This window comes from Sphaerodactylus townsendi, linkage group LG13, assembly GCF_021028975.2.
Source record: "Sphaerodactylus townsendi isolate TG3544 linkage group LG13, MPM_Stown_v2.3, whole genome shotgun sequence".
NCBI lineage: Eukaryota > Metazoa > Chordata > Lepidosauria > Squamata > Sphaerodactylidae > Sphaerodactylus > Sphaerodactylus townsendi.
Window position 1 is genome coordinate 33,353,206 of NC_059437.1, and position 17,405 is coordinate 33,370,610.

At 45.2% G+C, this 17,405-nt stretch overlaps 1 protein-coding gene across 2 annotated transcripts in view; it reads right to left on the reverse strand.

The window, feature by feature from the left end:
- Nucleotides 1-2,626: 2,626 nt before the first annotated feature.
- The window catches only part of LOC125443089 (gamma-aminobutyric acid receptor subunit beta-4), an 86,922-nt gene continuing 72,143 nt past the window's right edge, over nt 2,627-17,405 (reverse strand). The window contains exons 7-9 of one of the 2 annotated variants that reach the window (XM_048514990.1): nt 13,279-13,431; nt 8,726-8,970; nt 2,627-6,564 (exon numbers count right to left, since the gene is read on the reverse strand). In XM_048514990.1, coding sequence (XP_048370947.1) covers nt 6,187-6,564; nt 8,726-8,970; nt 13,279-13,431 — 776 coding nt within the window. In that variant the 3' untranslated portion in view covers nt 2,627-6,186. Of the gene's footprint in view, nt 6,565-8,713; nt 8,971-13,278; nt 13,432-17,405 lie in introns of both variants that reach the window. The other variant, XM_048514989.1, reaches the window with a different exon arrangement.

Consider the following 17,405-nt stretch of genomic DNA (forward strand, 5'->3'; position numbering starts at 1 on the left):
TTTTAAAATCTTGATTATAGTTAGTGATTTTCATGTATTGTAAAACTGTTTTTAAAATGTTTGTATGCTACCCTGAGCCCAGCTCCGGCCAGGGAGGGCAAGATATAAATTTAATAAACAAAAAAATTGTAGTCTGGATCAGTCACGAGAGGATGGTCAAGTTGGGTTGACTGTTCCTACTGCCACTGTCACAAAAACATTATGGCCAGCTTGAAATAGAGGCATTGACCATCATACACAGATGTCTCTCAAGGTCTTATAATTGATTTTTATTACTGAAACAGACCACAAACTCTCGCTTTCACGACCAGCTCACCATTGAGGAACCTGACAGGAGAGGGAGGTTTCCTCACTCATGCTTAAAAAGAGGCTTGAAGGACTTCTGCCATCTGAGCCCCCACGCCAGCCAGGCCACGGAGAACATGGAATGGATGAAGAGTTGATTAAGAGTCCATGGGGCTCATCAGCAGTCACAGGCAACACACAATTGAAAGTTTTGTTAAATGGTGTGTGTGTGTGTGTGTGTGTCAGATTTAGATTTATAATTTCAAAGATTGTTGAATCTTTTCATTTCTTTCTTTTTTAATATGAGGAATGTAGAAATCAACTTCTGGTTTTCCCAGACACTGGAACTGGGATTTAACTTCAGACAGCGCTGCTTGTTGAACCTGATCATAGCATGACTGTGAGACATTCAGAGTGGAAGTTTGGGGAAGTTTAATTTTGTGCAAGGCTGTGCCCCCTCGGCAATCTCGGACTGATTTTTTTGCACATGCACAAGCACATCAGTTCCCAGGTCGTGACCCCATCTTGGTTTTACACCACTTCTGGCTTTTCTCACCAAAAAAAAAAAAATCCCATCAGAAGCCAAAATTTTCCCATGACAAGACTGGCGGCTCCCAGCCTTTGCACTGCCCTTTTACTCAGCCTTTGTTCTGTTAGAAGAGCAGATGCTTCTGAAAATGTGGATCTGAAGCACGAGAAGCTGTGAATTTGCACCCGTGGGGGTGCTGGTTTTTGGCACATTGCATATTAGATATGAGAAGAGCACAAGTGCACTGTTGCGACTGACATAATCAACTTTTTTAAAAATCCTACAACTGTGGGAGGAGCCACACACATGCCCAGGAAACACACACACACATACACACACACACACAATGGAGCCGAGGGACCAAACATGGGCAAAGGGATGAAATGCAATACGATGTTGCTGGTGTGAGCACAGCCTCAGTATGAGACTTGTGCTTCCCATGCTGCCTGCACACTTGCACACAAAACAAAAACTCACTTACAGCGTGACGCCTCCCACAAAAAGTGGCCTGACTGAATTGCTCCTGAGTTGAAAGGGAGGAAAGGATTTGGGGGGGACTTTCCTCTAAGCAGGATCTTTGGAGGCTCTTCGTGATTACAGAAGAGGCCTAGTTTGGGACACACCAATGACAAACTACAACATCAGAGCAGGTGCTGCTTTTCAGTGACTCCCACCACTACGTTGCCAGTAACCTTCTCCAGCCTCTCCTCTTGCCCAGTGTCAGCTAGAAATAGAAGCCAGCCTCCTCTGCCCACCTCAGGCTCTCTTGAGTCTGGGGATGGGGAAGGCCAGATCTCTCTCCTCCACATGCAGAGAGCCATTACACCTACTTATTGATTCAGTGACATGTTTGTGGCAGTAGCAGGATTGGGTGTGTCCATCCTCCAAAGACTCACTGCTTTGAAAGAGCACAGCTTTTTCCTTTCCCTTTTAAACTTGCCAGTCCTGTCTTGTAAATCTTTCAGGGCGGGGCGGGGAGAATGGGACAGTTACAGACTAGCATGTCCAACCAAGCTTCAGGCCAGGGGTTTTGATCTTGGAGAGCAGCAGCAACCAAGGAGGGGAGGGCTATTGCACACACATCTGTCCCTGCTTCTCCAACTGCAGCAGACACCTTGTAGCCAAACTCTCTTTCTGCAGCGTGACAATTAGGCTTTGCCAGCTGTTCGTCCCACCTTTCTCTTCTGCTTATAGAATCACACTTATTTGGTTTAAAATAAGACATTGTTAAACGGAAAAACAAAGCCCAAGCAAATGCAATATACAGCCCCTCCTGCCCACCCTCCTTTCCCCACCCCACAGACTCCCATTCTTTGTTCCCACAAACTGGCTCTCTGGCCAACCCCAACCCCTCATCCATTGCCCACCCTTTGTTTGGGTTGCATGGACCTTTGGCACAGAGAGTGACCGCCTGCTTTGCAGTTCTTGCCGGCAATTGGGATGCACTTTATCATCCCTTTCCGAGCTACCACAGAACCCTCATCCTTTCCCTCCCCCCACCCTCAGTCAGAATACTCCTGGCATCTATACAGGCCAGGTGGTTGCTTGAACACTCCCTAGCCAAGACCCTCCCACAATCCCATCAACCCCACCCCCGCCTTGAATGGCATCCCGGACTGCTAGCTCTCCCTTCCAGTCCAAGAGACTTGTTTCAGATATTCTCTCACCTCCTCTGACTAGTTGGTAAGGTAAACTTTATTTTCCTAGCACTTCTCTGCTAACCTGGCCAAAGTTCAAAAGCTGTCACTTTCCTTGCCAGTCTCTGGCCAACCCCAACCCCTCATCCATTGCCCACCCTTGACAAGATGTTGGTCAAACTCTTGCTGAGAAGACAAAGCCTCGTGTGGGAAGCAACACATATCCCAAGCAGATCAACTTTGGGGAGTTTGGGGATCATCCTGGCAGATCTGGGGAGAGCAGAACCACAGCCCCACTTAAACGTGCCAGATCGGCCGATATCAGAAGACCACAAGATGGATGTCCATTGAGACACTCCTCCTTGTTCCAAAGATGTGTCCTTTTCCTATATCAGGGACAGGCAACCTTCGGAGTGAAGCTTTGAATGAAAAGCACAGAAGGTCTTTTGCCTCCAAGGCTGCCCTCTTCTCCATTCACATGGCATTTGATCAGAATGGTCCTTTCCTTTTGTTCTTCCTCCACTGAGGAAAGTGTGGAGTGTGGAGGGGGAAGGGGGTTGACTTAATACGATGACAGTCCCCAATTCAGAAAAGTCCCTGAGTGACGGCCCGATGCCAGCAGCAGGAAATGAAGCACACGTGTCGGTTGCGCTGTCCTGAGATAGTCCTCCTTCCCCCACATCTCGCAAAAATGAATGTTGATGACTATGAGACTTCACCCTCCTCCTCCAGCCAGTCCACGGTGACCCAAATGAGCAGTTGGTTGAGTGATCCCAGTCGTTCGCCCATTTTTCACTAGCGCAAAGATGCTCTCTTCACCCGTGTGGCTGCATCAGTATCACGTACGCAAACAACCCATGCCAACAGAGGTTTGGCCAAAATAGTCTTGAAATCCTGAAGGTCAGGGTGGCCAGGGAGAAGGCTGGGCGGCAACTGTGCCTTCGCCTCCAGCCGATGGAGTAGATGTTGGTCAAACTCTTGCTGAGAAGACAAAGCCTCGTGTGGGAAGCCCTGGCTGCTTCTGAAGTGTCAAGATGATTTCCAAGCAAGTCCTTGATGGAAGGATAGAGTCGTAGAAACGGGGCTATTTTTGGTACAGGAGGTGACTAGGTGGAACCACAGTCAATGAAAGACGTTAGTGATTGTGACAGACGAACAGAAAACAGGAGTTGCGAGGGACAGCCCTGGTGCTGCAGCCAAACTCTTAGACCAAACAGTGAGAAGTCTGTGGCTACTGTGGGGTAGCTACTGAGCAACAATGGTCTCCACCCCTCCGTTTGGCTGGTGTCCTCGTTTCCTTTGTTGAACATACTTAGGTTGCTGCTTGGCAGCAGATGAGGCCCGAATGGAGCAGGCAGAGGCGCAGTTGCTAGTTCTGCACATCTGAAGGAAACATGTGAGTGACAGAGAGCCTCACACATACACTACTACTGGGCTTTGCTATCATGGATCAATTCAGGATTTCCTGGTACAAAACGGGATCCAACCACCCACCCCAATATGCAGAGAACTGTTCTGTTTTTCTCCACAAGACACATTCAGCCAAAAGCATCAGTCTTTCATCGGCTCAAACTCAGCTAAAGATACGCATGCATAACACAGCTTTTGTGTTGCCCCTACTCCCAACAATAAGCACAATCTTCACTGGCTAAGTTGGAGTTGCAGCTGAAGTGTCTGAATACGACTTGGGAGTCCCAGGCTCAAACCTGCACCCTGGCAAAAAGTGCACTGGGTGAACTTGGACCTGTCTTTCTCTCTCAGTATAACTTACCTCACAAGGTTGTTGTGAGGCTACACTGGGAAAGGGAGAACTATATATGCCACCCTGAGAAGAAGGGCAGAATAAAAAAAATGCACTCAGGAGACTGATCCTCCATTAAGCTGGAGGACCCTTCAAAACCTTGTAACTCAGCGTAAGCACAGGGGATAAAAAATGTTGCATTTATTCTGAGTATGGCATTTGCATCTGCTGAGGTGGAATGCCCCTTGGCTTTTTGAGATGCTCCCAGTTCAAGCCATCTGGCATCACGAATGAAACAGGGGAAGGGGAAGATGCTGGAGACGGAAAAGGGGGATTCTGGATCAAGGCAAAGTGTGTGAGGAGTGATAGAGGATAGCAACAGGAGTCCTCAGGAAAAGCCAAAGAACCTTGTGCCTGTCTGAGTCTGTTTCTCACATGACATTGACCACATGCAGCGAGGAGGGGAAACACTGAAGCCAAAATGTCCGAACTGCTTAATGAAGTTCCTCACCATGATTTGGTAGCTCTAAGATCTGACACTCGGAATGAGCAGATGAGGATCCTCCCAAGCATTGCTGAGCTGCGTGGACCACTTTAGCTTCCTTGCAAATTTGTGCAGCTTCTGGCACGCTTCGCCGGACTTCAAGTGTTCCCTAGTCGAATGCTGGGGTGGTAAGGGTCAGTGCTTTAGGCATGCCTCTGCTGCAGCATGCCACTTCAGGTCATGATGAGAAATCACAGTTCACTTGAATGGTTGGGCATTAGATCTCCCTCCCCAACCCCAACCCCCTTTCCCAGATCTTTCTTGCGACAGAGAGGTTAGGAGGATCTCCCATAGCCTTCTCTGGCTAGAACTGAACTGAACTTCAGAGCCTCGTCTGTGAAAAGATGCGGCCCCACCTTGATCTTGGCAGCTGCCACCACACCCCTCACATCTGGAAACACCATGTTATGAAAACAACAAGCATCACTTTCTGTTGAGTTCAGCTGCCTGAACCTACCCAAAGCTGGGATTCACCCCTACATTCCTGGGACTCACAAGACAACCACAAGACTTCCCACATTCCAGTTATATCTCACCAATACCTTCTTTCTACAAAAGAGACAGTGAAACTACCCCCTCCCCAGGCCAGAAAATGTGTTTGCACGCATGCACACACATACACACAGACGCTTGCACATTTGCACCAGAAACAAAACGACAGCTCCAAACTCCTGATAAAGGGATAAGGCGGCTTAGAAACATGCCTTTGATTCTGACGTAGGCCTTCCCTTCCTGCCCCTCCCCCTTCTTTCCCTTCCCCTGGGTAATTCCCTGTTCCTGCCCCAACAGGGCTGCAACATAGATATTTCCTTTTGAGAAAGATTCTCATAGACTTCGGAGACAGAGACAGAAGAAGAAAGGCATTTCATGCAGTGAGAATGCAGTTCCTTCTTCTAATGAAACAACTGAGAGAGAGAGAATAACAGAGAGAGAGAGAGACAAAGGAAAGAAACAGAGAAAAATGACCCCCAGAACAAGGAAGCGAGAGTTTGGCAAGCCACTGGAGCTTCATGGCTGTGCATCTTTTGGCACCTTCCAACTTTAACACACTCAACGCCACCCTATTGGCTGAGTTAGCTGCGACAATGCGGGTGTGTGTGTGTGTGTGTGATGTTTTTCAGGAGAAAGGTGTTTTGTTCCCCAAAGCGGTGAAGTTCATCAAGCAAGAAACTCAAACCCAACTGAGAGAAAGATGACCCTGTTCATCCCTGAAGCCAACCCCTCCCCCCTCCACATGCCCCTGTTTCCACCACACACAGGCTGTGTGTCGAATGTGCTGAAAAAGAGAAGAGATATCGAGGAGAAACGTAAACCAAAGGTGGGGAGGGGAGGGTGAGAAGTAAGCATTGGTCATAAGTAAGAGAAAAACCCAAACCCCAAAGACTGCAGCACTCCTGTGGTGTTGTCATAGTTTGAGTGTCTTTCCCTATTCTTGTGGAGCCTGCAGGCATCAATTGACATAGTACAACCAGTAAACCAGGTTGAAGAATCCAAAGGTGATGGGGAAAATGATCCGTGACCACTTGTCAATGGTGCTGACGTCTGCCAGGTCCGGAATTTTGAGCTTCAGCTTCGACGACCGCCGGCGGAGTCGGCAGTTAGCACGATTGCGGGCTGCAGTATGATGGGACAGCGGGACATGGCGGTCTAAGGTGGGGTGGTGTCCAAAGCCGTCTCGGGAGGCCAGCGGTTTGCGGAACTGGATTCCTGATGCTTCAAAGGACATGACAGAGTTTCGGGAGTCTCCCACGGTGCTCATCATGTCCGCAGCCAGTAGCTCATTGTTCATTTCCAGAGTGCTGAGAAGGATGTTACCATAAGGGTCGACCTGGAAAAGATGAGAGATGTTGTTTAGAGTGAACATTCAATTTGTTGTTGAAAACTGGCCCACTAGTGACATTGACAACTTGTTTTTGGCAGCTTCTGCTCAGTGGCTTGTTGGTATCAGGACTGAAAGGAGACAATTCCATAGTGTATTGTCAAAGGCTTTCACGGCCAGATTCAACTGGTTCTGGTGGGTTTTCCGGGCTGTGTGGCCGTGGTCTGGTGGATCTCGTTCCTAACGTTTCACCTGCATTTGTGGCTGGCATCTTCAGGGGTGTATCACAGAGGGAAGTCTGTTACACACTGTGTCCAGTGAGAAGGGAATGTTTAGAGGAGTATATATTGTCCATGTCCCAGAGTGGGGAACCAATCAGTAAGTGTTTGGGTGGAACTTGCTATGCAAAGATGTGGTTGATAGTATTGTATTGCAGATGGGGTTTTTCAGTCCAGGGAGTGATTCATATTTGCATTCCCTGCAGCAGCAACAGTCTTAGTGAATGCAAACCCTGTGTCTGGGTGGAGTCCATTGACCATGAATCTAGCATGCCCTTGGCCTTTGATTCTGATGTTTTTAATTACTGGTAGCCAGTGGACACAGTCTGTAACAGACTTCCCTCTGTGATACACCTCTGAAGATGCCAGCCATAGATGCAGGCGAAATGTTAGGAACAAGATCCACCAGACCACGGCCACACAGCCCGGAAAACCCATCACAACCAATTCCAAAGTGTTTTTATTTGTCTCTCTCTGTGTGTGTGTATGTGTGTGTGTGTGTGTGTGTGTGTGTGTGTGTGTGTGAGAGAGAGAGAGAGAGAGAGAGACTACAGTAAGAGATACCTGCTACTTTCAACCGAATGTCAGCAAAATGTATTTAACTTACAGCAAAACTGAAGTCCTGTTTTCAGATTTTACAGCATGTAATAATGTTTAACTTTGACAAATCTGAAGTTACAGTAAAGAGAAACAAACAATTGTAACTATGGGGGAGGAGACTAATGGGACAAAATGACAGGTGTTTGCATCTCATTGCTAACCTTTATATAAATTATATCCACCAAATGTTTACAGCAAAAGAAAAATTCATTTTGAATGGTGGGTGGGTTCTTTCCCCATTTAGTTTTTAAAACTTTTTTTAGAAAATTAATATTTTTTGTATTTTTCATTTTTTTCTGAAACAGGTAAAAATAATTTAGTGAGCTACCTTAGTAAACAGTGAAAATTAAGACAAAAAAAGAGGCAATGGGAGTCTTTATTGAAATGATACTTTGGTGCTTCAAATGAAACTCTGATTATTTAGCTTGTCCAAATCTCCCACCTCCAAATCTCCCATCATTGAATCGTTTAACTAGGGCTCATAACCAGTGGTGGGATCCAAAAATTTTAATAACAGGTTCCGATGGTGGTGGGATTTAAACAGTGGCGCCGCCACACACACGCACCTCCAGTCCCTATTGGGCAGGGAGGTTGCTATAGTAACCCCTTCTCGGCACTCAGAAAAAATTAGTAACCCCTTCTAGAGAAGTGGTGAGAACTGGTTGGATCCCACCTCCACTCCTAACCCCAGTTTGAAAGTTCCTGGACACTTGGGAGGCATGCCTATGGAAGACACAGTCCCAGGAGGGGAGGGAGCTCAGCTGTGATCAGAGGTGAAGTGGGGGCAGTACACCTGGGGTAAAATGGACAGGAGGCAGAAGCAGAGGCAGCTGCTGAAGCAACAGAAAAGTGCTCGTATTGCAGCAAAATATGGGAAGATAGAAGTGTCTGCATCTGATGAGGATTAACTCCTTGCAGAATCCCAACCCTGGGACAAGGCTATCTATACAAGCCTTACTGTGAGCTTGCTTCTGCCTGGGTGCAACAAGTGTATTTCCTGTCACTGCCATGTGCCTGGTTCATTGCTGATCCCCAGCCTGTTTATTGGTTCTCCTGCACCACAACTAGCGGACTGTTATCTCTGACTATGTTTCACCTGCCGCCTGCCTTGACCCATTGGACTGTTATCAGACTGTGCTTTGCCTGCTGCCTGTTCAGCCTAGCAAGGCCGGACCTGACCGTGCCCTGCCTGCCAGCAGCACAGTTAGAAACTTAATTTCGCTGGAACATCATTGCATGTTCTATATGCTGCACTGAGAGTGTATAATAGAGAGACAAACCTGTTCTCTCACCCGCTTCTCCTCGTATCGGTGCCTCTCATTATTTGCTTTGTTGATGCGCTCGCTCTGTTTCTTCTGTTGTTGAGGGCCTCGCCCAAAGAAAATGTAGTTGACGAACGCATACTCCAGGAGCGCCAGGAACACAAACACAAAGCAGCCCATGAGATAGACATCGATGGCTTTGACATAGGGGATCTTGGGGAGGGTCTCTCGCAAGTGGGTGTTGATGGTGGTCATGGTGAGCACCGTGGTGACCCCTGCAAAGACACAAGAGCATGAGCTGGTCGTCAGCAAAAGCCCTACACCAAGGGATAACTCCATGCAGTTGGCTTGCTTAGCAAAGAGTGGCTGTTGTGACTCAGCGTGTGCTTTCCACAGTGGTCAATGTTTGGTATCTGTCTATATAGCAGATGTGAAAGAGGAGTGAAGATGGACAGATGTGGTTCACACCAGTGCTTAACTGAGACTTGACATGTATTTAGCTGAATATATTCTTGAAGGCTTGCACGACTGGAGTTGAATATTTGTTGTGAGGTTTTTGGGTTATGAACCCATGGTCTGAAGATCTTTTACTCCTTGTAGAACTTTAAAAACAATAAAAACATACATTTCAAAGTCCAAATTAAAAATTTAAATTTTGTGTCCCATTTTCAAATGACTAATTATTACGTGTAATTAAAGTGACTGATCTCAATTATTTTAAAATAATTCACCAAGAATGGCTGCTAATATTGCAATTTTTTAAAAAAAAAACTTTTCTGAAAAGTCCCACCCTTGGTTTATCAGATGCAGAATTGCCTAGACAGCTCAAATTTTTTTCTTCAGGCAAAATTCAGGAGGCCGTGTAGAAATGACCAAAATCTACCTGAGAGAAATTTCTTGAATGCCCACAAAATTCCTACAGGCAAAATTCAGTGACAACTTGAAAACAGGCAGATGCCTCTTTCTCTTCTATAATATTTCTGAGGGGAGTCTGTGTGGGTCTGTGGCTGCCAAAATAACGAAGAGTCTTGTAGCATCTTAAAGAGTAGAGTTGACTTTCTCAGATGTACATGATGTGCTGACAAAGTGTGCTTTGGTTCACAAATCCAGGAATTCATTACTCTTCAAGGTACCACAAGACTCTTTGTCATCCTAATCTGCATTTGCTCATCAGGTAGGTAAGGTCCCATAAGAGGATGCAGATGGAGCAACTGCTTGCTGCAGGTCAAAGTAAAGAGCTCATGCTGGCTTGACTCAGGCAAGTGAGGGGTCAGCAATTAAATAGGCTGTGTATTTCTTAAGGAGGCAAACCATTCTCTGCCTTGACCCATCTGGTAAGTGCTTATCAAGCTGCATTCCCAATATTTGGCAACAAGGCTCAAAGTCCTGGCCTTGGATCCAGCAATGTGTAAGCAGAGAAGATCTTACATGGAACCAAGAGCCTAGTTCAAGGAGTTTTCGAAAATGGTATATTTTATATAGGATTGCTTGCACAGTGTTTGGGCTCTGAATATATTTTGTCTAAATTAGTGCCAGGAGGTGTTTCACACTTACGCTCTTGCATCTGTGGAAATCTTTTGATGGATCCAAGCCCTGCCTTCAAACCCCAGACGAAGAAGCAGAGTCATGATCCTAAAATCTCAGGCTGTTGGACTGGGCCTTGCCTCTTCCCAGAAGTTCAGATTTTTATTTTGTTTTAAGAAATGGAAATAGGCAATTGTGTATCCAAATGACATTCTTGATTCACCTGTACCAGTGGATGTAGTGATGGCTGTGAGCATGGATGGCTTTAAAAGGGATTAGACAGAAAGGCCCAACAATAGCTCACTAGCTTTGGTGACAAAAGGAAACCTTCACATTTAGAGACACCAAGACTCAAAATATCAGTGCTAAGAGGCAACATAAGAAAAAGGCCTCCATTCCTCATTTTATGTCCCTCCAGAGCAACTAGAGGGTGACTGTGTAAAACAGGATGCTAGCCTAGATGGACCACCAGGGCTCTTTTATGTAACTACAACAAGAAGAACAACTCTGAAAAAGGCAACTGAAAAGGAAACTGAATCACTGATTTTAGCTGCTCAAGAGCAGGCGATAAGGACAAATATGATCAAGGCCAGAATCGAAAAATCTGTGGATGATGCAAAGTGCAGACTGTGCAAAGAAACCAATGAAACTGTAGATCATGCACTCAGCTGTTGCAAGAAGATCACCCAGACTGAGTATAAACAGAGACACAACTCAGTGGCCAATTTGATCCACTGGAATTTATGGAAGAATTACAACATTAGGACAGCTAAAAACTGGTGGGAATATCATCCAGAGAAAGTCACAGAAAATGGGACGGTCAAGTTATTGTGGGACTTCCAAATCCAAATGTTCAAAGTGTTGGCACATAATACACTGGGCATCACAGTGATCAAGACAAGAAAGTGACCATCACCAACATAGCAATACCTGGTGACAGCAGGGTTGATGAAAAATAATGTGAGAAGGTCACCAAATACCATGATTTGAAAAGCAAGGTTCAGTGATGATGGCACAAGCAAGCTGAGGTCATCCCAGTGTTAATCAGCACCCTGAGCACCATTCTGAAAATACTAGGGCAGCACTTGAAACATCTTCAAATCGACAAAATCAACATCTATCAGATTCAAAAGGTAGCCCTGCTGGGATCCGGATGAATACTACACTGATACAATACAACCTTCTCGGCCTCTGGGTGAGGCTCGAATTGTAATGAAAGGCCAACAACCAGCTAAAGAACTGGCAGCTGTGACATTAAACACAACTAAACATTATAATACATATCATGATAGGAAGATACAGATTCAGTGACTATGATACAAGCCAGATGAGGTAGTCCCAGAAACACTAGGGCTGCACTTGAAACACCTTCAAATTGACAAAATCAATATCTGTCAGATTCAAAAGGCAGCCCTGCTGGGATCCACATGAATACTACGCCGACACATTACAACATTCTAGGCCTCTAGGTGGGGTTTGAGTTGTAATGCAAGGTTAACAACAATAATAGTGTGCCATCTATGTGCAACTGAGTCATGGCAACCCCAGGACCATGGGGTTTTCAAGGCAAGAGACATGCAGTCGCGGTTTGAATTGCATTTTTTGCAGAGTAACCCCAGTCTTCCTTTGTGGTCACCCACCCTACAGCCAATCCTGCTTGGGTTCAAACTCTGATGACACTGGGCTAGGCTGGGCTACCCTTCCCAAAAGGAACACTTCAAAAACCTGGCAAAATAGATAGCTGAGCACAAAATAGGGAGGGCCATTTGCATCCTGTTCTGAACCCTGAGCTTCCTGGTGCTTTGTGCGAAACGCTTCCTTCGTTGCCTGTGTCAGGTAGAGAGCTTGTTCTATGGCTGTAGCAAATGTACCACGTGAGGTGCAAGTTTTTAACTTTGCTGCCTTGTCCATCAGCATATTTTGCACAGCATTTACATGAATCTGAGTCAGTTGGAAGTGAGTGAGCTGCTCACCTGCAATACTCTTGTTTGAAAAACACTGAAAAAACACACTCTTGGTGATAGGAATATATGTGTATTAAGGCAAGATCATTCGTACCTGCTTTCTGCTTCAAGGAGTTTTTCTTAAATCTCAACCAAAAGTGTACCAGGGAAAAATGGCAACACCTGCTCCAGGTGCCCCCCCACCCCCACCCCATTTACCTTAGCCAGCAGCAGTCCCAGACAGCCTGGCGGGGGACCGAGGGGTAGCCCACAGCAGGCTTTCGGTCTGGCTGCTGCCGGGAGCCTGCTGCAGGCCCTCTGGGCACCCCCTCACATAATCTAATGAGGGGCACCCGGGGTCAATTGACACCCCCCCATGTCCCTCTGGCAGATATGCCACTGATCTTAACTCTGCTCTGCATCAAAAAGGTCTGCTGTCCGACCAGCATAAATTACATTTGCAATTAATTTGTAAAGTATTCTTATTACAAGGGAACCAGACAAATACATAGAGGGAAAGGCCGCAGTGGAAAATGTGAACTGATAAGGCTGCTTTCCACTGTTTCAGACCACTGATCCACCTCCTCTGACTGGTAGCTGCTTTCCAGAGTCATGGATAAATAGGGGTCTTTCCCAGTACTGGCTATTTGGGATCCCTTACATGGGGATGGCTGGGATTAAACCAAGAACACTTCACCAGCCAAAGCATGTACTCTCTCATATGCCCCTCCCCTAAAGGTGAATTTTGCTTAATTCCACATTTCTCCATTATGAGACTCAAACCTCCATGTTCAGAGGCAGTATACCTCTACATACCCATTGCTGGGGAAAAGGCCTTCATACCCTGTTTGCGGCTTTGCTGGAGGCAACTTGGCTGTTCTTTGCTGGAGGCTGTTCTTGCCTGTGGGAAAGGGGATGCCGGGGACTTTGTTGGTCTGATCCAGCAAGGTTCTTCTCATGCTGTTCTTACGAAAAGGTGTGTTTTTGGTACTCCAGAAGTGATGAATGAGCAATATTGCAGAACACCACATGGTCCTTGTTCCCCTTCCTTCCCTCCCTCCCTCCCTCCCCCAAGCCTGGAACGTATAGGAAGCAGCTTAGGGATGAAAAACCTACCAAGGGCAACCCGGGCAGCAGAGGCATCATAGTTGATCCAAAAGGAGACCCAGGAGAGGATGGTGATGAGGATAGAAGGCATGTAAGTCTGCAGGATGAAGTAGCCAATGTTTCTTTTGATCCGGAAACTCAGGGATAGTCGAAGGTAGGAGCCTGGCAGAGAAATGATAGGTCAACTTTAGAAAATGAGCAAAACCTGATTTTTTTCTCTCTACAGTGGGAAGAATCTCTTACTCTTTTCTTCCGATTGCACAAGGCCAAGTATTGGGGAAAACAGCTATCCATTTTAAGGAACAGGGGCAATTTTTTAAACCCCAGGTTTCCATGCAAACTGTTCATTGATGGGAGTGTCTAGGAAAGAAGATTAATTAAGAAGCCACTTTGGTGCCAAAGCCAAGCTTGCTGCCTAAATCTAATCCTAATCCTACATGGGCACCCACTAAATGATGAGTGACACAGAAACAAAACTTAGAAAGGCTTTACTTAAGTGGCAGTTGCTGTGGAATTTACAGTACAGGGCTGTAGAAAATGACAAACAGAAGATGTTACAGCAGGGAGCCACAAATAACTCAATGAGACACAAAGAAAAGAGTCAAAGAACAGGAAGTAACTGCCAGAAGTAAATAATGCGACATAATTTTGCGAACATAAATGTAAAGGCATAACAAAAAAGGAGAAATGAATACAGACCTTCAAAAATAAAATGAGAAGAAACTTTAGGAAGAATAAGAGAGGGAATCCAAGAGCCAAAGCAGAACCAGACCATAAGCCACTGAGTTTGCCCGAGCTCTTTGACAACTGAATGGTAAGCAAAATTGTGTTGGAGAAAAGAAGAAAAGATGGTGTTGGGCATTATGGAAAGCTGGTGACTGTAGGGTCTAGATGGAGAAAGGAAGAACACCCCCCACTGTTGCTGCTACCAGACAGAAAAAATAAGGCACTGGGATGGCAGAGATAGGCCCCTTCCGCACATGCAGAATAATACACTTTCAATCCCCTTTCACAATTGTTTGTGAAAGTGTTATTCCGCACAGTAAAATCCAGCTACAAAGTGCACTGAAAGTGGACTGAAGGTGCATTATTCTGCATGTGCGGAAGGGGCTCCTCTGCATAGGAGAGGAGGACTTGGCCAAATGGTTTGAACCAAGCAAACGTGCACAGGTAAAGAGAAAATTTCTTCCTCACAATAGGCCTCTCTGGTAGTTTCCCCACTTACCTGGGTGAGAGGTTGCTGATCGCTACTCCCAGTGCGCATCATTTCTGATGCACGCCCGGGCTTCATCAAAAGGCGCCATTTCAAAAGGCGCCAGGAATGTCGCGCGCTGAAGGGGCGCGACAGCGGCAGCGTCAGGGCGGCTGTGTTGTCGCCGCCTCTGTAATGGGGAGTGCCGGGGGACCCCGCGCTACTTGGGGAGAGTAGTGTGGGGCAGAAGGTAAGTGGGGAAATGCCCTCTGTTTAGCGATGCCAACCTTCAAGTGGTTGCTGGAGATATCCCACTTGCAACTGTTGGGAGTGCTTTGACTGTGTATTCCTGTGTGGCAGAGGGTTGGACTTGATGGCACTTGTGGTCTCTTCCAGATTTATGATTCGATGATCTCCAGGTGACAGAGATCAGTATACCTGGAGAAAATGGTCACTCTGGGATGTGGACTCTATGGTATTATAATCCACTGAAGTCCCTTCCCTCCTTAGGCTCCACCCTCCAAGTATTTTCCAGCCCTAAACTGGCAACCTTATCGCTCTCTGAAATTAAAATAAACTGTATTTCAGTTTTTCTGATCCCAGCAAGGGTCCATTCTGTTATGAGTGCTTTCTGCGGCTGCTCCCATGTAATGTATTTTACTGGTTTTTTATTTTATTTGTTATTTTACTTGTTATTTTACTTGTTTATTATTTTACTTGTAATTATTGACTTTTTTTGTTACATCTGTACTCCAGTTTTCTCTTCAGCGAGGACCCAAAATTGCTCACATCATTCTCCCCACTTCCATTTTATGCTCCATGAAATAGTCCTCTAGAGGAATTTAGAAAAATCTAGGTGTCACTCATAGTTTCAGATGGTTTGTTGAACAGAACTCTTCAGAAGAGCCTTTTGGCTTCTCAAGATGACTGGGCATTTTGAGAAGTAGCAATCTCAGTTGAATTTTATTTTTAAAGCCTTTTCTGTTTGAATTCTGTTGTTTTTAAAATTATGTTTTAGTGCACTGTTTTTATTTGTTGCTACCCCCTTGGTCCCATTTAACTGGAGGGAAAGGTGAGCTGATAAATGTTGTAAGTAAAACAAACAGATAAAATAACAGTTTTCCAAACTGAAAACTAATGTGAAAACACCAGTCCAAAAGTACTTCGTTTTGCAAAGCTAAGCAATTTGAAAAAGGCAAGAGAAAACTGGGGGAAAGCTTGGAGTCATCACGATTGCTAATCCTAGTTACCGGTGCCAAGGAATCACATTTAGAGAACATCCGAATACCTATAAAATCCTTTTCTTGCCATTACACCTAATATCAAAAATGTCATTAAAAAAGCACAACAAAGAATGTTCTTTCTGCGCCAACTCAGGAAGCTCAAACTGCCCAAGGAGCTGCTGATACGGTTCTACAGAGGAATCATTGAGTCTGTTATCTGCACCTCTATAACTGTGTGGTTTGGTTCTGCAACCCAACAAGGTCGACACAGACTTCAGAGAATAATCAGAACTGCAGAAAAAACAATTGCTGCTAACCTGCCTTCCATTGAGGACCTGTATACTGCACGGGTCAAAAAAAGGGCTGTGAAAATATTTACTGACCCCTCGCATCCTGGACATAAACTGTTTCAACTCTTACCCTCTAAACGTCGCTACAGAGCACTGCACACCAAGACAACTAGACATAAGAACAGTTTTTTCCCGAATGCCATCACTCTGTTAAACAAATAATTCCCTCGATAATGTCAAACTATTTATTATATATTTATTATATAATTACTGCACTACTTTTTTCATCATTCCTATTACCCATCTCCTCCCAATTATGACTGTATGACTATAGCCTGTGCTGACATTTCATTTTATTTTATGATTTTACATTTTATGTTTTTATTACTATTGATTGTTTCCTGATTGCTTACTAGACCTATATGACAATCATTAAGTGCTGTACCTTATGATTCTTGACAAATGTATTTTCTTTTATGTACACTGAGAGCATATGCACCGGAGACAAATTCCTTGTGTGTCCAATCACACTTGGCCAATAAAGATTCTATTCTATTCTATTCTTTTACGAGGGAGCATGTTAAAGACTTAGTATGAGTGTGAAGATTGGTTAACCCTCAGCAATTGTTACATATGTAAGGGAGAATGCATGCCAACATACTTGCATTTGGTCTTGCCTAGTTTGCTCATTAAAGCCCCAGAGAAAATAAAAAATGAGGCCAGGAGGTAAAAAATTTATTGTTCAATTAGCTCTAGATGCAAAAGCTTCTCTTGCAATAAAATCCTATTAGCTTTTTAGGGACGATAACAGTCATGTTTATTTTTTTCTCAACCAACTGTCTCCCTTCAGAGTCAGCACCACAGCTTTGTTCCTCGCCTCTGCCTGCTGAAGAACTCTAAGGTAACGGAGTCTGTGGTTCATTCTCAAAAGAGAGGGGTATCTGTGGAAGTGTCACCTCACAGAACCTCCCGTAACACTCCTGAATTTATACAGTGCAAAAGGATTGCTTTTTAAGCCAGGGCTGTAACATCAGCGGATTAATTGATTAGTGACATCCTAAAACACTTTCCTGGAAGTAAGCCCTCACTGAGATTATTTCAGTAGGATTGTGAGTAGTCTTGATTAGGTCTGTTTGCAAAATCCTTCAGATCAATACAATCAGTGGCCCAGTTAATTGGGCAGCAGATTTTCTTTGAAAAGGTAATTTTTTTTTAAAAAAAATACTAATACTTCCAAAGTCCAGCAAGAATAGTTTGGGTGCCATCCTAGCAGAGACATTCCTCTCTGCAAGGTGGCGCTAGGATGGAGAGAGCCAGCATGGTTTAGTGGTTAAGAGCAGGTGCACTTTAAACTGGAGAACCGGGTTTGATTCCCCACTCTGCCACTTGAGCTGTGGAGGCTTATCTGGTGGACCAGATTAACTTGTGCAC